General features: G+C 35.3%; 2 protein-coding genes across 7 annotated transcripts in view; both read right to left on the reverse strand.

Annotated features, from left to right (window-relative positions):
• Nucleotides 1-2341: 2341 nt before the first annotated feature.
• Nucleotides 2342-8068, reverse strand: LOC123307796 (UDP-glycosyltransferase UGT5-like). Its single transcript, XM_044890233.1, has 4 exons — nucleotides 7083-8068; nucleotides 5982-6204; nucleotides 3224-3443; nucleotides 2342-2841 (listed from the first exon to the last, which is right to left on the reverse strand). The coding sequence occupies exons 1-4, from the start codon at nucleotides 7896-7898 to the stop codon at nucleotides 2550-2552; spliced, it is 1551 nt and encodes a 516-aa protein (XP_044746168.1). The 5' UTR covers nucleotides 7899-8068; the 3' UTR covers nucleotides 2342-2549.
• Nucleotides 8069-19507: 11439 nt separating this feature from the next.
• The window catches only part of LOC123307793 (UDP-glycosyltransferase UGT5-like), a 39578-nt gene continuing 34396 nt past the window's right edge, over nucleotides 19508-24689 (reverse strand). For all 6 annotated transcript variants that reach the window (XM_044890227.1, XM_044890229.1, XM_044890231.1 and 3 more), the window contains exons 3-4: nucleotides 22566-22785; nucleotides 19508-20015 (exon numbers count right to left, since the gene is read on the reverse strand). In XM_044890227.1, coding sequence (XP_044746162.1) covers nucleotides 19721-20015; nucleotides 22566-22785 — 515 coding nt within the window. In that variant the 3' untranslated portion in view covers nucleotides 19508-19720. The remainder of the gene's footprint in view (nucleotides 20016-22565; nucleotides 22786-24689) is intronic.

A 24689-nucleotide genomic window follows, 5' to 3' on the forward strand; every position in this document is an offset into this window, starting at 1 on the left:
GCTTTCCTCTCTGGTAGATCATTATCCTCTCTCATAGATCATATACTTACCGGAATTTATTGTCATATATTGTGGTGTCCCTCAGGAATCAGTTCTGGTTCCCACTATCTTTTTGTTCTATACATCTGATCTGCTTCGACTACTGAAATTCTCCAGTGCACTTTTTGCAGACGACACTAAAATCTATAACTATGAGTCGAATGCGAAGGCTCTGCAGGATGATTTGCAGGCGGTGTATAATTGGTGTCTGTGTTGGTTGTCGGCACTGAACCCTTGCGAACGCCACGTCTTGCATCCAGTTAGGAATTATACGAGTTTCAATATGTGGAAGATGGTCACCGCTTGAGCTCCGTTGACCACTCTCATGTTCTGGACGTCATGGTGTCTCATGATTTGATCTGATCTCTCTACGTGGTGGCTGTTGATTATCATTTAGGGGCTGCAGCTTGGCAACTTGTAGGAAACTTCATTGCAGCTATGTGTGCTCTTTGATGAAGTATGCACTGGTGTGGTGCCTTTCTCTTAGGAGCGATCAACTTCTCCTCGAGTCTGCACAGAGAGAGAAATCAGGGATTCCTTTTGAGAAGATAAGGCTGGACCTCGGGCCAGACTATCACGCTCGTTTGAGATTGATGAATCTCCAAATCTTTGAGATCGACGAGGTAGAGCTACATATTTGTGAATTTATTAATAATAATGAATTTGTGTTTGCGGAGTGATCTCGCCCTACCTATTACAAATTGCAAGTCTGTATATTAAATGCATATATGCACGTATTCTTCTCTTGTGAAATGATTCAAAATAATTTTTTTTGTAACAATTAGAATGAAAATATATTTTGACATTCAATCAAATGCTTGCAAATATCGCACCAGTATACGTTTTTTCTTCAGAATTTCTGATTGAAGCAATTAAACTTCCGAATACTTCCAGACATTAAGAAATTTTCTATTGAAATCATATAGTTCTTTGAAGTTGCAGGTTACTTCCCTCAGAAGTTGTGTTGAGCCAAACTCCATCATCTGTAGAATATTTGCCGCATGTTAACCCAAGAATTTGAATATATGTAATTTCATCCCCAAATTTCCCTTTGTATACCAGGAAAGAAAAAATAATTGAGAACACTCTAGCAATTTCTAATACATTCAGCATAATATTTTCCTGATCCATAACAGGTGAAAAGAATTGGTATACTGCATCCGTTAGTGATCTTTTTGTTCATGGAGGGTGGGAGCATAATATTTATTTTATACGTTCATTTTGTAGGATGTTCAATCACTTCATAAAAAGACCGATTGGATTGAAAAGAAATTATCCACCATATTCACGGAAAAAATATCAAATGAGCACGAACTTAAGACATTACAAAAAAGCAGCAATCGGCGGCCTGCCAAATTTTCTGTTTGCTCAACTCATAGAGAAAGGAAATAGATTCTGGATGAACTAAAAAAACTGTAACCAGTAATTCACCACTAGTTGGAGGTCTAGAGGAATTAGTTTATCTATAAATGACTGAGCAGATGATTGGCCAGGATGTCCAACATGAAAGGATTGACCCAATCAACAAAGCATTCACCGAGTAAGTATGAAATTCGATAGTGCTCAAGAATATTCGGAATATCATTTTCAGATGTGGTGATTCCTAAAATGAAATATGTATTGTACCGCAAACGATTCGTTTTCGAAATACAGGTGTTGAAGTTAAAACAAAAATTCGAGTTTTTCTCTTATAGCATCTAGCAAGATATTAATTGAAATTGGCATAAATATTATAATTGATAATTCACACCATGTGGCATGCCAATTTCAATATAGCAAATCTAGAGAGTGATATTTTTTTGGAATATTGTCCCCTGTTTTCCTCCAGAACTTTTTTTGGCGAGGCACAGTTTATTTGAAAAATTGTAATGCCACCGATTTCAAGAAAAAAATTGAACGATGCTCTAGATATTCTCAGAAAAATCCAAATGATCACAAAAATTTAGTTAGCTGTGCTGAATAAATTCATTGTTAGTTTTGGCAAATCTGATTAAACCCGGTATTTCTAATAATGAATGTGTTTTCACAACTTGTTTTGATATCAATACAAACATTTTAACTTCAACACCCCATATCTCGTAAACGAATCGTTTGGGATCGCAAGTTTATGGGATTTGTTTTCTTAAAATTATTAAGGGAATCATCCTTCTTCGTTTGTGCCTCAAATATAGGAACAGCCTATATATAAAACTATTTTTGTTGAAAAAAAATTTCAAATTACATCAAGTTTGATATTTTTCCACTTTATCCTGACATTTATTTGATATCAGGTATAGCTGCAAGGAGAATAACAACAACTGTTATTTAAAATATATTCTATTGTATCACAATGGAATTCGATATTCTATTACACATTTTAAAATTCCTATTTACAAATAAATTCTTAATTCCAACCATATAATTCATTCAAACGATGATGATTTTTTCATTATGAAATATAACTCATCATTTATTGATATTCAAAGATCAAATAACCAACTGATGTCAGAAAACTTGGTGTATCAGATCGTTCAATTTGTTTTCTTCTTTTCAGAGGTCGTTGGAAGGGTAGTCCTCAGGAATAACATTAAAATTCTGATTATTGTCTTCGTTACCTTGAATACTAAATATAAGGCAATGAGAACTACAGCTAGAACATCTAGCATGAAATATTCGTAAAGTGGTATGTCTGCAGCTGGACTCCTCAAGTGTTTTGCGCCTTTATGTCTGATGACGTACTCGCACCACCAAATTACATTATGTATTCCAGATTGTGGTTGATCCAAGAAAATATCTCGAAGTTCTTTTGCCTTATTCCTATATCTGAAAATGATAAGCAGACAATTAGAAATTTTTTAATACTCATCGAATAATAAAACGAACTTATTGTCGAATTTTTACCTTTACCGTGCTAATACTACATTAAAACAACTTATCAGTTATCATATGTGAAATCAATTAGTATTTCACACTACTTTGTCAAGAAAAGGAATTCAACGAAAATATACTTCTAAATTTAACAGTTGTGTTCCTCGAACAACTGAAGAATGGAAGAATCATCACTTGGAAGACTGAACGAAGACTGGTCGAAAGACCCTCCCAGTCAAAAGCAAGATTTGGCAAGATTTGAAATACTGCGTACCACGAATTTGCTCTTAGGTATTTTATCCAATATTCGAGCAAATTATGTAAATACTATACTCACTTCTCATCTTTCGCAACCTTCATAATGGTTTCAGTCAAGATTGTTCTGTTTAAATCTTTGGGTGAAATCGTCTCTGCCATACCCTTGGACGTTAAAATTTTTGCATTTAACGGTTGATCGCTGAGGAATGGGATGACAACAAGGGGAACTGCATTGCTGATTGCTTCTTCAGAAGATTGGAGTCCACCTTGAGTGACAAACACTTTCACATTTGGATGCGCTGAATCGAAAATTTAGAATTAATTGACGTGAAACCGTTTACAATATAGGTAGGTATATTGATGAGTTGTTCTGAAAACAAATTCTGAATGGCATAAAATGAGCCATATTATAATGTATACTGCAAGGTTATCAGGCTTTACTGAAGTCAAACTAGGTCAGGGTTTTTGTGCTCTTTATTGATATCCTGAGCTTTCGCCACGTCTGTTAGGCTTCTTTAGTGTATGTAGGTAAATTTATTTACTTTACTATATTCTGTATGGAGCTCGTACTCACATTGGACCTCTGAAGAAGCCCCACAGACGAGGCGAAAACTCTTTAGATTTATACACAAGGTTGCTAGTATAATGTTAAAGCCTATTATATTTTTCGTGTATAATAAACATCTTTTTCTAAGATGAGAAAAACGAAATATTCTCGTAATATCAGAAATTGTTATCACAATATATTATCGATATAAAATTTACAGTTTCAAACAAGTAAGCTGTTGTACATATATAGCGAAAATTAGAACTGCGTTGCTAAGAAAACGTTCAGAGCAATTAAATAAAAAAAATGTCTACTTCTGAAGTGCAGAAACAATCTTTGAATGATAGAAATTCTCATTTTCAAATAATTCATCTTTAAATTCTATTTGGAATAATCGAAAAGCTGATGGTATCATAATCAAAGAATTATACAGTTTATACAGGGTGAGTCTCTGACTCGTACAAATATTTCAACATTCTTGGGGTCGAAAAAAATACACTTGACCATTTTTTCCGAATCGGCTCAGTTTAAAAGAAAACTGTAATAAAAAAATGTTATTTTTAGTTCTATCTCACAAACGGAATGAAATGAAATTCGGAATATGGTTTTTCAATCATTTGGTGAATTTTTTCCGAACCAGAGATATAACCTAAGTCAACTAAGTTGGATGCTATTTAATGAATATTTGAACGTTTTGTAATATAAAAGTATTCTTCATATTTTCTCGAATAATATGCTTTTTCTGAGTAATTTGATGTTCATAAATTATAAATTATCTGCGAAATAGGCTGGCACACTTCATTATGAAAAATTGAAATGGCTTTATCTTTATATCAGAGCCGAATCGGAAAAAATGGTATGAGAAAAAGTGTTTCATTCGACCTCAACTACTGTTAAAATATTTGTATGAGTCAAAGACTCACCCTGTAGAGTTTGGAGCATTTGGACATATTTTGAAGACTAATTCAGACTCCCCAAAATTTCCAGCATTTGCACTGGGAGCTTTTACAATCATTCGTGAAACACCCTATGTAAAAAAAATTTCTGATTCCGAGTTCTCTATTCCCTGGCCCTACTGGTGTCAATAAAAGCAGCGAAAGTAGCGTTGCAAAAATATGATGGCCTGCTTAATCCCGGAAAATTCACGAAACCGCGTATTCATGATTTATGGTATGGAAGATGAAAAAGACATGCAGGTCTTTCTCGGGGACGGTGTTGTTAGTTTAATCTTCAGAAGTTGCACAACAATGAAGGCCATCGACAGTGTGGTCGAATAATTGAATTATTGAAAGCACGTTATAATAGGGCTAAAATAAGTTTTTGCCATTCATTTCCACAAAAATGAGGATTACCCACAAGGTTGTCTAGCATACAAAAAAAAATCAAAGATGACATTTGAAGAAATAGAGAGACTTTCTTCATGTCATTGTCGAAGAATTGCACTGTCTATTGGATCAACAGTAGAGCGATTCAAAAAACTGCGGAAGACTTGAGAACTCTTCGGTAATTCAGTAAAAAAAAAATCAAACTTTTTTCTAGAACGTTTTTCGAGAAAACATGACAGTCGAAAATGTCGAAAATGTCGAAAATGCACACAGATGAAATATGACATGTGAGGTAGTTAAAGATCAGAATTTCATAAAAATTCAGACTAGGTAGTCTCATATATTTGAAAGAACTGGATGGTATCGTATTTCATTACTTTCCGTCTATTATATAAAGTCAAAATAATGTTAGATTATAAACTAATTATAGGATAGATTCCGCCAAATTTTAAGAGTTATCGAACGATCGAGCACTGTTGGCTGACCCTGTCATATATACTCTGGAAAAACTCTCATCATCATAAAGGCAGACTTCAGGCAGAATTTCAGAAAAGGTTTCTTTAAGGGACATTCAAAATAAAAAAAATTGCCGAGCTTTGCGATTTCAGTATCTGAAAGTGTGATCGTTCTGGTAATGAATTTGAACCAGCGTGAAAAAGCTTGTGACTAAAGTTAGTGTTTATTTCCTATTTTCATTTCTACGACCAGATTTAACCATAATCATTTCTGGTGTAATGAAATTTTGCATGCATTAAAGGAAAAAATTTTATTTTATCATTTCCATCGGAAATCGCCAAAAAGATAGAACAATGAACATAATTTTTACGACCTAGCGATTGTATTCAAATCAACAATATCTTTTTGAATTTCCTCGTGTGAGTATTATCATCTTATATATAGACTTGTATCATACTAGTATTTTCAATTTTGTATTCGAATTATATATAATACTTTTAAACACATACCTAAAATGGCTTGTTGCGAAACCCACTTTCTCAAGTGCACATTCTTTGGCTGACCTTCAGCTCTATCGGATTCCCATTTACATATGACAGTATATGGTAGATCACCAAGAGCTTCCAGTATAGTCTTCTTTATGTCTCCTTGAACATGATCGAATCTGACATTTGTTCCCAAACTGAAATATACCACTCCTTCCTTCGAATTATCCAGGACTTCTTGGAGATCCTGTCAATTAATGATAAGGAATATTAGAGTTTATTGTATTTATGCCCATCCTGAGCATGAATGGCGCCTTGAGAAATTGCACAGAAATGAGAAGCGACGCACCTACAGATCGAAAACAACTATATCTATGGCTCTCAAACCACGTTGAAACAAAAATACAGTGAGCAGCAAAATGACTAGACTAGTTTTGAAAGACAAACATATTACTCAACATTGACGGGAGATTGTTCACTTAAATATTGTATGTAATCTCAATTATTGTCCAGACACTGTGATCCATGTCCTAGAGCGTTGTAGCATACCGAATGGAATAGCTTCGAACTACTCTCGGACTCTCGCCTTTTAGAAGCCTCATAGGAAAAAAATTGGGGAAGCTATCACCAGTCACCTCGAAGCCAAAGATATAGAGTAATAACTCAATAATTTTTGCTCGAAGCCTGTTAAAATCACTGTAACGTTCCACAAAGACTTCGTATATGCAGTATGGCTGTAGCGCCATTCTGCTGGAGCCAAAAATTGTGGTCTTTGATCATCTTCCATTTCACTATTTGAAGAAGAATAATAATTATCAATATAAAAAGAAACAGTTATTTTGCCGCTCGCTGTATTGATTCTTCAAATGATTAAATCTTTCTGGGTAATTTTGTGTCAACAAGAATACAATTTTTGAACACATTCTTGAAGATGTCGGACCTCTTCATATAATTGAAATCAATCATATTTTCATATCAAGCTTCTCGAAAATTTCAACAAATAGTAAAGATCACATGTCTTTTACAGTTTTCAAATATATCCAGAAATAGTTGCATTGTTGTTTTATGCTCAAATTTTCAGTATTTTTCACAGAACATCACTAAATTTTAATTATTTTCACTAACCTTCGAAAAAGACTCAGTTCTATCCAGATGAATATTGAAATATTCTATGACATTGGGAACATTGGGTCTCCCACATGAAAAAATTGGATTGACGTTAAGCATCCATAAACTTGTATTTTTTATTATTTCTTTAATTGGTGAACCTTTATCACCAAAATATTTATTCGCCAACAGTTCTGCCCTCGGAAACACAACTAAATCACTCAATAACATCCACATTATGTTGACGAACGTACTGTCAAGTTTTTCCATCATGGTAGTGAGCCGTCCACTTTTCCCAGAAAGAAAGTCTGGATATAATACTGGGTGTGTCGGATTACCTGTCAAGTGATGGTAATACGAATAAACGTTCAAGGAAGAGACAGCTATGAGCGGAGCATCAAATTTCCTCTGTAGACCGAAGAAAAATGGTGTATGCGGTTCTATTAGGATCAAATCGAAAGCGTCGTTTGGTTTTTGCAGGAGTTCTTGTACACTTTTCTGACCCATTTCTACTTTTATTACTTCCTCACTGAATGAATTCATGATTCTGGCTATTGTGAAAACGCTGTGGGATGATCTGCCGAAATTTGACAAATCATATTTGCGGAAAGACTCGTAAGCAACACTAACATCAATCTCCGTCAGGTTAACCAAAGAAGGATCATTCAGAGGATTCGGTGTAACAAATGTTACATCATGTCCCCGTAGAGACATTTCCTTCATAATTGATTGGTAAACGAACTGATGGCTTATAGAAGGAAAATAGAAGAATCCTAGAACCCTTGCACAGTTCACTGCACTAATTGTTGAAATGAGAAATATTAACAACCTCATGATATTCGCTTCACAACACCAAAACTTTAAAACCTTTCAGAAATGAATCTACCTTACTAATATATTATAGACTAAAAACTTCGGTCGAAGCTGACAAAATTAATACCTAAGAATTTATAGATAAATGAAAATATTAACATATTATCACAAACACGGTGTACTTGGATGTGCGATTCAGTTATAGGAATGGGATGATGAAAGCTGTACGATGTACTTGAGTTTTACAGTTCAAATATGAATGAGCTGATGGAAACTGTATGATTGATATTATAATATGATTATTCCCGAAGTGGATTCTACATTCAACGTTTCCTAAAATTTCAGTTTTATTTATTTTGATAATTTTGTCCAGATTGTTCCGGAAGTAGGTATCTTCGAACTTCGCTCTTTCAAATGGCTCGCTAAATGAAATTTTTCCAGAGTTTTAGATCATCCATCAAATAAACTGCTCAACATGAGTTAGGGATATTGACTTAAATTGCAAAAAAATATAGTTAAAATAAGATTTTTCTGATGAAAATTCATCTCAATATGATTTCAAGTTGCAAATTAATTTTAGCCTGTTGGTTTGCAGCGTATACAGGGTGGTTAAGAAAAATCGAGTAAAATAACGAAATTTTATTCCCAGAGAATTCAAGCATTTTTAGACTATCAATACAATGTATGGCCTCCACGGACATCAATAACAGCTTGACATATTCTTCGCAATGTACACACAAGGTGGTTGAACATTTCTTGAGGAATTTGGTTTCATAAACGGGGCAGAAGCTCTCTCAGATAATTTAAGGATTCTGGGGTAGGTTGATAATTATCTAATCTTCTTTGGAGCACATCCCATGCATGTTCTATGCAATTCAAATCTGGTGTGTGCGGAGGTATTGGTAAATGTGGAATACAAAGCTCCTCGCGCGTATCTCAACTATGGCTGCACGGTGCGGTCTAGCGTTATCGTCTAGAAATTGAAAAGTTTCACCAATAGCAGCATGAAAATTTGGCACAACATTGTCACTGACATGCTCCCTATAGTGTGAGGCGGTCATATTCCCAGGACAAATGTGTAGATCTGTGAGCCCGTTCAAACATATCCCGGCCCATACCATAAACATTACGCCCTCGGAATGGATGGACTTCTTGGACATAGCGACGATTACGGGGTATGCGTGGGATTGTCCATACCCTTATTCTTCGAGAATCTGAAAATCGTCAATATCTGGATTCATCAGTGAAAAGGACAATACGCCATTGATCGTTCCAATTGACATGTTGCCTTGCCCATTCCAGTCTTTGACGCTTATGGTCACTCCTCATAATGGACGTCTAAAACTTAGATTTACCTCTCTCAAACGTCGTCTGATGGTTTCGATGGAAACTTGGACCCCCATCTGCATTTCGAAGAGTATTCCGTAGCATTCTACACGTAGATGTAGGGTTTCTTCTCGCCGAAACGGTGATGAAACGATCCTGAGCAGGTGTTGTTTTTCGTCGCCCACCAAGCCTTGCTCTTTCCAACACGGAACCTGTCTCCCTGAACCTATTCCAAAGTCGAGATATCACACTTTGGCTGACTTGGAGCCTTTCCGCTACAACAACCTGAGTTAGGCCAGCCTTTAGCATTCCGATAGCCCTTTTAGCCTCAGCGTTTGTTAATTTACGTCTTGGCATTTTCAGAAAACTCGTTTCAAGTCGAAGCCGTTGATAAACTGACTTGATTTCAAATTAAGAACATTCATGAAGCATATGCAAAGAACCAAAAGGAAAAAAAAAGGCGACCAGATTGGCGAAATGTCTCATACTGATTTTTATTGGATCGATTCAAGTTGTTATTGAGTTTGAAATGATTTTACAGCGATTTTCCCAAAGAATACATACTTTTAAAAACGATTAAATACGATATCCCTAACTCAGCAGTATATCAATATGACATTGATCGTATGACTTCAATGTTCTTTTGAAGTTCTCCATAGTACTTTGACTTAGGTACTCTCTATTCGAGATGATCAGAAAAGTGCTCATTCATATCTAAGTAGATAACGTTCCAGGGCAAGTGCCCGGGAACGTTAGAAGGATAAAATTTTAAGAAATCCCTGTTATGCGATGTTTATTCTGATTTTGACAAAATCTGATCTAATTCTACAGGATATTCACAAGAACATGCAGAATTTCGACTGGTATTTTCATCAAAAAATTCCTTATTTCGAACAAAAACCTTTAATTTTTTAATCAAAATATATTCTCAGTAATAATAATTTCAAAGTTATGATATTCAGATGGCTATAGAAGAGCTTTCTGCTTTTATGTTATGTCAGAATGTCAAAGTTTGTTGTCGACGTAGGTTTCTAATGCTTCTTGGGTTGATTCTATGCTATTTCCGTAGATTATGTGCGTTAATATGGATTCATATTCACAGGAATTTTAGTTTCTGGAGTTGGATTAAACTGTATGGAAAAATTCCTCTTCACAGTGATGCTTTCATAATTTTAAAATTTATAGACATGGACCTAAGTGGCCACTATAGTTACCAAGAAAAAGTAGAAAGTGATTTCGGAATTTAATTTTGGAGCTTCATACCACATCCTTTTCGAATAATTCATAGGTAAATATGAAGTTGTCATGGAAATTCCGGTTATTTCCTCATAAGCTTACTTTTTCCATAAGTTTACTTTCGAGTGTTATATTTAAGAATTTTTTCATGATTTTCATTTAAATTGAGGCCATAGAAGCTAGCAATTGAAAAATCTTTGTTGGGAGCATTTTTATTTATACTTAATTTACTTTATTTTATTTATAGATCGATTTACATTTGCTTCCGGGTAAAATTCTGAACAGTAGATACAGGATATTTCGGTTTTAGATAAAGATATGATAATAGAATGATAAGATAAAGAAATTTCAGGTGAGGATGTAATTATCTTTCACAACTCGATTCCAAAGGTTAATTTGCAAAAGTAATTCAGAAATAGAGGAAATAGGTTGAGTGTTATTAGTTGGATAAAACTCATCGGTTCCCAAAAAAAGATTATGAACATGTCATTCATTGAGAACGAGATGAGACCAGACAAGGTAACAATTATTATAAAACAATACTCGAGATAAGATTATATGAAATTACATATAAAATTTGTCTGGTTCAATGAAATGAATAGTGGGATTACTTAATCGAGGGGCCTCTTTGTGGTGAAAACTGAAAATATTCGGAAAGACTTCAGAGTTATACCTGAATGTGTACCTACTGATTTTAAGCAATCACATACCCCATGTCAAAATGAGATGGTGGGGTTAGTTGAGAAAACTGTTTTCCATTACCAGCTACAAGATAATACAGCTCCCAGGTTAGGAGGGTTCTAAGATATTGTCTATATTGTGATCTTCGACATACCATAACCATATACATAGGTGCAGAATCGATTTTTGAGCATTATTGGCGCATAATAGCGTCCGGGGCTTGGTGGTTGAAGCGTCGGCTTAGTACCGCGATATTGAGCTTGATCCAGGGCTAGTCGATACAGGTACAGGCCATCATTCACCGTTGAGTTAAAATTAACTGTGCTGTGTCTAAGGTGCTGTAAGTACACTGTAACGAAGCCTACACAGAACAACCTCCGAACTCGTACAAGCTCACAGAGCTTCCGGAGGGTACTAGGGAGCATCAGTACAATGTCATATAAATAATAAATATTTCCGAATAACGATTGCGGGCAACAGAGATGAAGTTCCTTAGAAGAGTAAAAGGGGTAACAAAGATGGACAGAAGGATGAAGATATAAGGAATGCATTAAGAGTGAAGACACTGGAATAATTTGTGGGAGAAAGGCAGTTGGGATGGTGGGGACACTTATATCGAATGGAGAGGGAGAGACCAGTGAGACAAATATGGGAAGGTAAAGTGACTGCAAGACCAAGAAGAGGGAGACCACAACAGATGTGAGAGAATATGATAGAGAAGGAAATCGAGGAGAGAGGGAAGATTGTTAGGGGGGCTACTATGATGACATCATGCAGAATATTATGGAGATATTTGTTAAATTGTGATTTGTGATCGAAGATTAATTCATTTATCATAACCGAACGTAGTGGGAGTTTTGTCGACTTCACCTGCTAGGAGTTTCAAATGGTTGTTAAGACGAAATGACAACTTTTTCTCGCGTCCTATTTTGGCACTCCGAAAATAATTTTTTCGTAGACCTGAACTAAAAATGACATTTTGCGTACTAATTTTGCGGCTATTTTCGAAGGTGAGTAATTTTCGTACTGATTCACTTTTCGTACTGATTTACTTTCAGTCAGGCTTTCGTCACTAAGTAATATATTAGATCCCTGGGCGATGGATTCAATTTTGTGAATAGAGAATTTGATGAAAACATAAGTGCCTGTGACAATAACTGTCATTTGATGTTGTCAAATTAATTCTTTACGAAATCGGCTAGATTTTATCAGGGAATTAGGTGAGTAATCTGAATGTTAGTGTTCAGTATAATAAAGAATGGATAGTGATAGCGATATGGATAACAGTAACACTTGACCAGAGCTCAGGCAATTATGAGGCCATAAATCTTCATACTTTCATAAAGGTATGTGAGGCCGAAAAAATATAATATGCACCTTGGGAAAAACTGTCTATATTGTCTGGGCTGCTTGCTGTCCTCGGCTGCGCCTTGGCTATCAATTTGCAGGCCCGACTGTAATAGACATAGTTTTTCGTCCTTGATTCATAAATAACTATTTTAGAGATATTGATAAAAACCAACGACGAAGATTTGAATATGCATTCGATAAGTGCAATTTGTGAAAACAATCAGTGATCATTCCGAAATATTGTGTTCTTTTAGAACACGACATATATCAAAATTGGAAGAGTTTTGGCAATTGGTGCTTCCAAGATTACTGCAGATCCTCGGACCTCAAGAAACTAACAACCAATGTTTCACCGAAGTTTTGTACATAGCCTCATTGTGCTGAGCCCATTGACTAGAGGGGCTGCTAGCTTGTGTGATTATTTGGAATAAATGACAATAACCTAGTCATTTGTTTATTTGTTATTTGTACTATTTGCTTTTTGTTTGTTCGAGAGTCTATTGGATTTCCTATATGTATTTGGAAGCGCAATATGAATTTGAAATATGCTATTATAAGATTTGGTGTTGAACTTTTTTGATGATAAGGAAAAGGAAAGTCGAGGCATCGGAAATGGTACCAACTTTTGTTTCAACATCAGATTACTCATTGAATTCTATATTACTTTAAGTTATAATTCCACAGGAAATTTGAAAAAAATCTTCATATTTTTTCAAATAGTGCATCATTCCAATATCAATAACTTCGAACTTCGTTGCACCGTCAGAAAAAATCATTTTGTTTTCCATTACACTGACAGGGGCAGTTTATCAAAGAGGAACTCGTTGGTTTTTGTCACTGACGGCAGTTAAAACTTCACACTTGATAGATACCCACCGTTCTCAATCCGCAAACTCGGGAAAGTGCGAGCGTGATCGGAGAACATGCTCTGTCTCGATCCAAACAGAAAAAGGAATACTCAGGAGATCGAAGGCGAACACGATTGAATCAGAGCAAAGATTATAGAGTATAAAGATGGGAAACGAAGCGACTAAACTGATGTGAGCGCCATCTGTTTGTCAAGTGTGTTTTTAAGACGCCAGGACTGGTTGAAATATCAATTTGAGTGCCATTTGTATTATAGAAACATATGAAATTTTGTTAGATTTCAGATTGCCATTCTGATCAGAGAGGTTTTAAATCTCGCACCGCTTTTTGTTGCTGATTATTAAATTTTTTTGTCTAATTTCTTAGTGAAAACCCCAAAATACCTTCCGAAAATTATTAAATAGTGAAGAATTGTTGATCAAATAATAAAAAGGATTTTCTGAAAAAAAGTTTTTCACTCGACTAAAGGAAATGGAAGCGTAAGTATCGAAACTCGTAACATGTGAATCCGTCATTCATTAATTTTCATTTTCAGTGCTCCAAAGTCGATCAAATTATTAGGACATTAAGACCGTAGATAGAGGAAAGAGAAGATACCGCATTGCGCAGCTACGAAGGAGAGCTCTCTGTGTCCAACATCAACTTGTTTTTGTTTACGTTTACCCCAATCCGAATTTATCTTTTTAGCCACTTTTTTTGCCACAAATTACACAACTTCCTGGCTTGCCGACAACGAAATTCTTGATACTCAAGTCTGAAAACGAACGAAACACTATTACATCGAACACAAATCCGATAATTAACATTCAAATATTGGGGTAAAAGTAAACAAACATGGAGTAGATGCACAGTAAATGTCAACAAAAACATAGAGATGTGTTGGACACACTTTTCTTGTTGTTTACGTTATCTTCCCCTTCCTCTATCTACGATTAAAGGTAAGCGCACATACATCGGCATCGGACGGACGGCATGGAAGGAACGGCACGGAAACGGCGGGATTTTTATGAAAGTATCGCACATACAACATCGGAATCGCCGGACGAATAGGTTAGTTGCGAATATGTCTTCAAGCGTTGAGAAAATTGCGATTGCTCTGGAAGAAGAAAATTTTCGAAAAACGAAGGAGGTGTTGACGGATGTGGATTAATGATATACATGAATGTAGAAAAAGGAAGGTTTTGGAGAATATTTACTGATATTTAGTCCTATTTTAGTTCTTCAATTGGAATCCATAAGAGGAGCCACTGAAGAAAAGTGATAAATTATATTTCCATACCCACAGTTTTCGTGAAAATTCATATTTCTGCCCTGCCTATTGGAATGACTACCCATACAACAAATGAGCTGCTGTAGGTAGAGACTTGCAAAATGACGAAGATGCCGCGGCAATCTTCGATTGGTATCGCAGATATTTCGGGATCGGCTGGCACGGCACGCATCGGTCGGAATTTAATCCTCGTTCCTCAATTCCCGTCGGATACGATACGATGCGATGCCTGCCGTCCTCACATATGTGCGTTGCTCCATTCGGTTCCGTTGAAAGTATTTTATTCCGATCCGTACCGTCCGTCCGATGCCGTTGTATGTGCGCTTACCTTAAGACAATGATTTCAGCAAACACTTCTACTACATCATGCGCAGTAAACATTTTACTTCAAGTCCATTTAGAACTGTCCATCCACGTAAATTGTTGTTTGCAGAAAGCATCCCTTGCATGAATGATCCATTAAGGGGAAATTATGATCTTTATAGGTCCATTCAATGATTCTCATTTGCTACTCCTTCAATATATTCAGAAATGCAGAGGTTTTATTGATTGCGATTTGAGAACGGAGTGACTGTGAAATTGTTGTTTGGAAAGTCAAAGTTTTATGAAACCTGCTGTGAGTGTTTTGTTCATTCATTAATCAATTTGTAAGACTAAATCATCAGGTAATCATAAAAATAGCATAAAAAAACTATAGCCAGACAGGCTAACATACAGGTCTTGTATACCTCCGTGTGGTTCTGAAAATTTTATAATATAAGTAATACATATCTATATAAGGAAATATATTTAACTAAGGCCCGGTACTTTCACGTGCGAATAACTAAATTTATTCGATAAATAAGTCTTATTCTTAGGATAAGTAGAAATGCAGTCTTTTCACTTTCAGATAGTGTTATTCATCGAATAAATCTGTCATTGAAACTCGTTAATAAGATTTTATTTGTCATAGATCGAATGTCGGTACGTCATTATTGGTTGAATTTTTAAGATTCTGGATGTATGGTTATTTTTTGTGTGATTTTCACGAAATATTTGCTTTGTAGTTGGAATTATGACAATTTCTACAATGCGTAGTAGTGCGGTAGTAGACCGTGTTTTCACAGAATTGTTATTCGTCAAATAATTTCATCTGATAGCACCGAAATAAGGTATCCTTCAGATAGGAAATTATTTGACGGATACTTATTGACAGTGAATAAAATTTATTCGAAGGTGAAAGTACCGGGCCTAAGTTTATTAATTCAAAACAACCTATTGCACAGAAATAACACCTTCCACGTATACCAGATCACCATATACTTTTGTGCCCTAGTTAAAGCTTTATTTGTTGTCCAATTTTTGTAAATTTTTTTCTGAATTGCAAATAAAAATGTAGCACATCCAACAGCGTTTTTCATTGGAACCAATTGATTTCAAACAATTTTCAAAAACGTCACATACCTTTAGCACTAAAAACCAACCACATTTTGTTCAGTGAAAACACACTTTACAATGAGGTGGCGCTCAAAACGTACCTAGTTTTCCGTTTTATAATTGAGGGGCGCGAAATTCGAATTCTACTCCTTGCATCGAATTCTGATATTGACATACAACCATACAAAAGTATGGTTTTGTTTTGTGTTCAGAATGTTTGTTTTCTGGTCTAAAAAAAAGTCAATATTAGAATTCAATGCAAGGAGTAGAATTCGAATTTCGCGCCCCTCAATTATAAAACGGAAAACTAGGTACGTTTTGAGCGCCACCTCATTGTAAAGTGTGTTTTCACTGAACAAAATGTGGTTGGTTTTTAGTGCTAAAGGTATGAGGGCGTTCCCTATCTTTCAATTCTATAATCTTTGGATTGAATATAATATGACGTGCTCAAACTCGAAAAGTCGCTAGGCCGAACTCAACCTCTATGACAGACGGAATTCTGCATGTCGTTAGAATGGTTATCTCATCGTTGGAGTTCGGTGCATTGAGATATGACAGAATTTAATTCACTGTTTAACATTTGGTTGCGGTAAAAACGACTGCTATTTCTTTCCAAATGCACACGCTTGTAGAAAAAAATAGGTATTTTGTGTTTGGATTGTTGCGAATCATCGGATATTCATTGGAAATAGGCACAAAAAGAAGTTTTTAAAAAAACTGATAATTTTCAAAATGCAAAAAGGATTTATATTATCGAGTCCCATTTCAGAACTTGAAAGTGAATGGAAGTCGGGTAGAAATATTCTTTTGATGAATGTTTCTGCAACTTCCGGATCGAGTATCCAACGTGTAACAGTAAAATTTTTCTATCGAGATACCACTTTAATCTCAAAAAATTTTGGTGTGCCTTTGATGGAATTTTAACAGCAGAAATTCATCAAACTAACAATGATCCTTTCATTTGTAACGTTTTTGAATATGTCAGAAGCCGATGAGAAAAGTGTTTGGAGCAAAAAAAGGATATTTCTAGCAGCAACTCCAGAATTATAGAGACTCTGAAACTCATTCTAATTACTCTGTAAAATTAGAGTGCGGGAAAAACCCCAGCCATACATGAATAAAGAGCAGGCGTGTTTTCCGTACCGTTTGGGAAAATGACTATCTGTGACTTGAAATGTGTGCAGGAGAAGGATGGAACACTCATGCTTCTCGCTTTTAAAAAATACTTATTTTTATTTCTTTCCCGCACCGTTTGAGAAAGTGATCTTTGATATTTTTTCAATAATTTCAACTTCATGGAGATATTCGATTTTTTATGGTGTACGGATGAAAAAGTACAATTTTTCAAAAAAAATAGTTATTTTCCTATCAAGTGCGGAAAGTGATACTTGCCCGCACGAAACTGCCGTTGCCCGAACGATGCGAAGCAGAGTTCGGGTAAGCAGTTGAGTGCGGGCAAGACACTTTCCGCACTTGATAGGAAAATAACTATTTTCTACAAGCGCTTGAAATATATAAATATATCCATTTCACGAAACAGATCATATCTCATTTGATTAATTCATATATAATGACAGACGTAATTCTGCATGTCATTGCTATGGGAAATAGCAGGCGTTTTTCCCGCACGTTTTGGGAAAGTGACTCTTTGCAACTTGGAATGCGTGCGGGAAAAAGGTTGAACGCGCACGTTTGTAGAAAAAAAGATTTTATGGTGTTATTCATCCGAATTATTTTCATATCTTCTGTTGTTTTCAATAGCTCCCTTTCACTATCTAGGGACCTTATTTGTTCGCTAGAAAGATTTAACAATTGCATAAACAGTATAGAATTCTCGAAACTAAAATAAAAATGGGATGGATCTATTCACCAGAATTCTTTTCACATTTACTGTTGTCAATAGCTTCCCTTTACTAACTAGGGTCCTTATTTGCTTCTCTAAGCATAAACATTATAAGGAGCCACAAAAACCCAGCAATTTATCAAAGCTGTGAATTTTTTATATATAAAAAACCTTAGACCACTTCTTTTTTTAATATATACATAAATAATATTTCCAAATGTTTCAAGTGTTGCAGATTTCTTCTTTTTGCTGACGACCTGAAGAGGTTTATGAGGATAAGTAGTGTTGAGGACTGCGTCCGACTTCAGCATGAGCTTGAAGTTTGATGATCGAATATAAACTGGACTTTCTAAATGTCAAGTTATCACATTCACACGAAATAAAAGCCCCATTCACTATCCGTATTTACTTGATGGTCGGGAACTTTGTAAGGTAAGCCAAGTTCGAGACCTTGAAGTAATTTTTGATTTCAAGTTGATGTTTGATTCACGCAGGTTGATGCTATTGTCAGTTCTTCTAATAGATTACTTGGGTATTTAATTCGTCAATGTCGTCAATTTAGTGAATTGAATACTCTCAAAATTCTCTATTTTTCTTTCATATTTTCCAGGTTGAATTTTGCACCATCAGTGTGGTGTCCTCAGTATATGACATACATAAACCGCATTGAGAGTATTCAGAGAAGGTTTTTAAGGTTTATGAATTATAAGTGCACTTTTCTCCTCACACCTGGAGATCCTGAAAATTATAAGATCAGACTCAAATTTTTCAATATGATCAGTCTTGGAAGATCGAAGAAAGATGAATGACATTATGTTTTTCATCAAGCTCCTTAATTCTGAGCTTCAAAATAGTGATCTTCTGCAACGAATTGATTTGAACATACCTAGTAGAAGACTAAGACATTCGAGTGTTTTCCTGTACCTAAGTTTCGAAACACCATATGCGCCAAGAATTCTCCACTTCAAAGAATGACTCATTTATGAAATAATCTGAGTTTCAATTTGTTCTCCATAAGATCCATTGAAGTAAAGAGATACTTGAAGACACTCTATTCATTATGATCATTTGATATAATTTGCATTACATATTCTTTTTTTTTGTCCTTAGTGTATGAGTGTTTTTTCTGTTATACTGTGTCTTTCCTTTGCTTGATTAGTTTCGATTTAATTTCAACTTGCTATTTCACTTGCTCATTTAATTTAAGATGTATATGTATCACCTCATAAAAATTTAATTGTGTATGCATTGATTGGACTTTCATTAGTCCGTTGCATTCCTCATTCGTAATTAATAAATAAATTATGAATGTTGTTATCCATTTTATACTTTGCATAGGTTTTGTATACAATAACTGACCATAAGTAATTGTGCTCCCTATTGGGGCTGAATTGTACAATAAAATATCCACACAGTGGAAACGTCATGCATGCGCAGAATGTGGCCCCAACTGAAATTCGTCCTTCGAAAATACGTCCTTCGAAATACGTCTGACAATTACTCGGCAATTTTTAAATTCTTGTGTAGCAGATGTTGAAAAAGACATATCATAAAATATTTCTCATCATTAATTTTTTGAAAATATTGAACATAATTTATATAAAATAAATGCAACAGCTCCTCTGAAGAATAAAGATAATATACAGTGGTGAATTAAAATATATTTTATTGTATAACAATAAAAATTGATATATTTTTGAACGAAAACATTGAGTTAAAAATTCCATAAAAAATCCACGTTTCAACCATCATTGCATCTTAAACGATGTTGACATAATAAGAATATGAATCATGTCTAAAACTTCAAGCATAAAATGACAATCTGCTGTCGAACAAACTGGTTGATCAGACTGTTTAATTCTTCTTCTTCTTTTTACTGGTCGTTGAGGCGGTGCTCCTTTTGAACAGTTCCAGTAAAATTTTGATGGTTACCTTAGTTATCTTGTAGACTAAATATAAGGCAATCAGAACAACTGCCAAAACATCTAGCATGAAATATTCCCAAAGTGGTATATCTGCGGCCGGACTCCTCAAATGTTTAGCACCTTTATGTCTGATGACGTACTCGCACCACCAAATCACTTTATCGATTCCAGATTGTGGTTGATCCAAGAAAATATCACGCAGTTCTTTCGCCTTGTTTCTGTATCTGAGGGGGAAAAATTTATTAATAAATTCCACTTACTCATTGTACAGACATGTCTAATATTGTGCACACTAAATATACACAACTGAACATTAATGGAATCAATAAAAGTTTCAAATAATTATTTTTCGAACGAAACAAACTACAAAAAACTAACTTCACGTAAATTCAAAGAATATGTAGAGATTGCCTTGAAACTGCTCCAGTTATCAGACCTATAAATGCTAGTGCGTTTCGTGGTGGTTCAGATAAAACTCAACACACTAAAAAAACATTCTGAATTGTAGAGTGGGTATGTAGTATGACATTGAAGACATTCCGCTCTACTACTAGGTACTAATTTCTGATCGACCCAGACAAGCTAATTTTCCGAATTAATCAACTCATTGTTAAAAAAGAGCCGACCTGCTCATATCAAATACCAGCCCGAACAGAACTTTTAACGTCCTGCTATTTAACAGAGATGTCTGATCAAGACACAATGATGTCAGTTAGTTGTCAGATTGTTCCAAAACAAAACACAGTTTTGGAGCCACAGATACCTAACAGCGTATTTAACAGAACTTTGATAGCCAAATCAACGATTTGACTCGATTTAAAAAACGAAATCACTGAAACCTTTTCATTTCTGAATATTTTGAGAAAAATAGCAATTGAGAATCATTGGATGTGTATATAAAGATCATTATTTGATGGGAGAATGATATTTTTAGAGCTCATGGGTGAATTATTATACATATTACACTATTTTTATATTATCATCCTGTACCAAAGTACCGCTCACAAGCTCCGAGAGCTCATACGAGTTCGGAGAACCAGTTGTGTTCTGTGTAGGCTTTCAAATCGTTCGTTTTGCAGCACAGAGTCCACCGTGGTCAACGGTTGCGTTTTATTTGCAAACCCGGGTATACTCTGCTGTGTTTTTGACAACGAGCGTCAAATCAATGCATTACACTACACGCCGTCCTGCAAAACGAACGAGGTATTTGTTACTGTGTCCTTACGCCACCAAAGGCACAACACTGCCCAACCGTGAATGCTGGCCTGTACCCGTATCGACTAGAAAATTTCTTCACTAGCCAGGAATACAACCCAGTACCTTGCGTATACTAAGACGACGCTTTAACCACCAAGCCACTGACGCAATTATTGTAGATTGAAAAAAATTGACGTTGATCAAATGTTGATTCTTAGATCAAGTTTTGTGAAACTGGGGATAACTGATGTAAACTACTGTTATAGGCAGATTTGCGACTGCGTTTCTGGCGGAAATCTTCGCTAATTACCTTTATGCTAGAACTGCCAGACACATACACTCCTGGAAAAAAACCAGACAGAAAATTTTGTCATCAAATTCATCATGAAATAACTTTTCAAGGTGACCATCGATTTTGATCATTTTGTTATCTATTTGTAGCCTACTTCATCTAGATTATCACCTGTTGTCGAGTCTGCAGGAATTTCAATTGAATTTGATGGTGTACAGGGTAGAACATCAATTTCCTTCACTAGAATTTAGCACTGCATTTAACGAGTGATTACAGATTATCTCGATGAGATGAATATCCATCGATTAGACTAGTCTCCACCATAGATGTATATTACTAACTAACTATGGTATTATAGGTCCAAGGCCTCCACGTAGCCACGATCTGAACACAATTGTTTGGGATATGTTAGGGAGGTTTATTCGTAACCGTCAACCGGATACCATTCCAGTTCTCGGAACAGCTCTTCTTGAAGAATGTGAAACGTTCCACGACAGGCATAGTTACCAACATGATAGAATAAAAAAGACTTTTCATTGTATCGTGATTACCAATAGTATTAAAAGCTCACCCCGTCGCACGGAAACAGTAGTAAGAGCACGTTGGGGCTCGATATTAGAGTAAAAGAATGCGTTTATTTTTCATAATTTTTTGGGTATATTCTTAATGTATTATCGTTAATGTTATAAATTGCATACTTCCTTTTGAAAAATCTTGTAACTTGTATCAGGAGTTTGAGTTATATTTTCACGCAGGCCTTTAAAACCTACAATCTACACGTATTGTACATTATAGGGGGGAACTAATTGCTTCTGTAGAAGTCTGTGAACCCAATTCCTGAAATAGCGACTTGTGAATTATGGATTTTCCTGCACCATCCGTACTGTATTGTGCTTTTTTTCGATGATGAACGTTCGAGCTCTGGCTAACCTTTGGTTATGATATTCCTCCTCTTGCTTAACCTTTTCAAGGCCTTTTAAACAACACCAAAAACTGCCACACTAAATAACTCATGTATGCAATTTCTCGACTAACGGTGAAATCTTACCTAGGAAAAACTCAACAGATATCTACATAGGGAACACAAATTCGTCTTGGCATAGGATATTTTCATGTTTCTTTACCTCTACATTACAATTAGAATTTCATTGAATTTTGTGACCCCAATAAAATATTCTCAAATGAACGATATTTCCATACAATGCTATTCATTTTCTATACTGAGTGATTCCTGTTCAGTGGTGTCTATTTTTATCTAATGCGCATGATCAAATTCAAAACTTACTTTTCATCCTGAGCCACCTTCATAATCGATTCTGTTAAGATTCTTCTGTTCAAGTCTTTCGGTGATATCGTTTCTGCCATACCCTTCGAGGTTAAGATTTTGGCATTCAACGGTTGATCGCCTAGGAATGGGATGACGACAAGAGGAACTGCATTTATGATTGCTTCTTCAGCAGATTGGAGTCCTCCTTGAGTGACGAATGCTTTCACATTGGGATGCGCTGTATCGAAAATTGAAAATAAGGATAATTTTTACACCTAGTTAATTAGTTGGAAATGATTGATAGGACGTTATACTTTTTCTCTAGAATGGTATGCTGTATGATGAATATTAATAAAATATCTGAACGCCAATTATGGAATACAGAAACTTTAACATCCTGGGTCCGGAAAGCTGTCCTTGAAAGTTTAAATACATTTTTCACAACTGAAATTGATAAAGCCGATTTACGTGGCAAAAAATCTTATTTTGTACAATTACATATTCAAATATGTTAGGTAATCAAACTTTGAATTGAAGATTCTGTTGAATCAATAACCAAAATTGATGATGTCGAGCTTGTATCGGAGTAGGGGACAGACAGTTCGAGCATTGATTTTAGTGATGTGCACATTGTGAACAATCTTAAACTATTACAAATAGGAAAAAAATGAATGAATAATGATGAATTTAATTAATTTCAACTAAGATCAGCTGAGTGAGAGGAATAACTGAAGATTCATTATTCTGTTATTTTGCTTCCTTGAGACCTCAACAGGGCAATAAGAGAAATTATTTAATATTTTAAAGTATTTCCTTATTAAGTTAAATTTAATCTTTCCCAACACTAATAGCAATAACTTCGTATATTTACACAAGATATAAAGATGCATTGTACCACTTTCAGATCTCCATGAAAGGAGCATTTTTAAGTATTCTCCACTCTGGCAGTCATAGGACTTGTTTTTCCACCAAGAAAACTCAAAAACATTTCATCATGAAATTTCCGTTTTCCTAAATGACAGAAGCTATTCATTGGGTTTTGAGCATATCTATTGGTATATTCTAAAAAAAAAAAATTCAACTACAAAAAACTAATTAGTTTGATTTATTTATCCGCGATGCACAGCATATTAATGCAGTATGAAAAACTAGTTATTTTCCTAACATGTGCGGGCAAGATACTTTCCGCAAGAGTTAGGAACAATGTTTTTTCTACAAGCTCTTGAATTAATATCTCCCCATTTTACAGATTAAATTTGATTTGATTAAGGTCCGGTACTTTCACCTTCGAATAAATTTTATTCAACCAATAATGACGTACCGACATTATTCGATCTATGACAAATAAACTCTTCTGCTTAAGTTCCAATGACAGATTCATTCGATGAATAACACTATCTGAAAGTGAAAAGACTGCATTTTTACTAATCTTACGAATAAGACGTAATAAATGCGAATAAATTTATTTATTCGCACGTGAAAGTACCGGGCCTTATTCATATATAATGACATAATTCCATGGGTTTCTCATTGTTGACATTCAGAGCATAGAGACATGACAGAATTTAATTAAAGCCATATTTTGGCGATTAAGCGTCTTAATCGATGTCTTAAAGCGTCTTTAAGCGTGACGTCATTAATTTTGTTGTCGCAAAAATAGAATATCGCTGATGGTTGAGTCATCTGTCGTTGTCATTAGACAGCGAATCGAATTGTGAATTTTTCAAATTTGTTCTTTGGCTATTATTTGAAAAATATTGATTTATTCTAAATGATAATGCAGAAACTGCATTATTGGCAATAAAAGCACTCTTCCCTAGTAGGAATTCAAATCAAATTCGATATAAACAACATATTCTGAGAATATGTTGTTTATATCGAAGAAGAAGGGAGAATATTATTCTCCCTTCTACTTTATATTACCTCTTTCCGCTTAAGACGACACAGGCCAGAGACAAGATGACTCTATGACACAGGCGCTCTCCACAGACGCTTTACGCGTCTTAATCGCGAAAATATGGCTTTACTCTATAATAGGTATTTGCGTGAGGGAATAACCCTGCTATTTCTTGTCCCGCACCTTTTGGCAAAGTGACCTTTGCAGCTTGAGATGTGTGCGGGTGCGGAAAAAAGATTGAACGC

The sequence above is a fragment of the Coccinella septempunctata genome, chromosome 2, assembly GCF_907165205.1.
Source record: "Coccinella septempunctata chromosome 2, icCocSept1.1, whole genome shotgun sequence".
Taxonomy (NCBI): Eukaryota; Metazoa; Arthropoda; class Insecta; order Coleoptera; family Coccinellidae; genus Coccinella; species Coccinella septempunctata.

Excerpts from the sequence above, each read along its gene's own strand:
- LOC123307796 (XM_044890233.1), bottom strand. The coding sequence starts at position 7,898 with ATGAGGTTGTTAATATTTCTCATTTCAACAATTAGTGCAGTGAACTGT. Across the intron at positions 6,205-7,082 it reads GAACTGAGTCTTTTTCGAAG|GATCTCCAAGAAGTCCTGGA; the intron begins GTTAGTGAAAAT and ends ATTAATTGACAG. Across the intron at positions 2,842-3,223 it reads AAGGTTGCGAAAGATGAGAA|ATATAGGAATAAGGCAAAAG; the intron begins GTGAGTATAGTA and ends TATCATTTTCAG.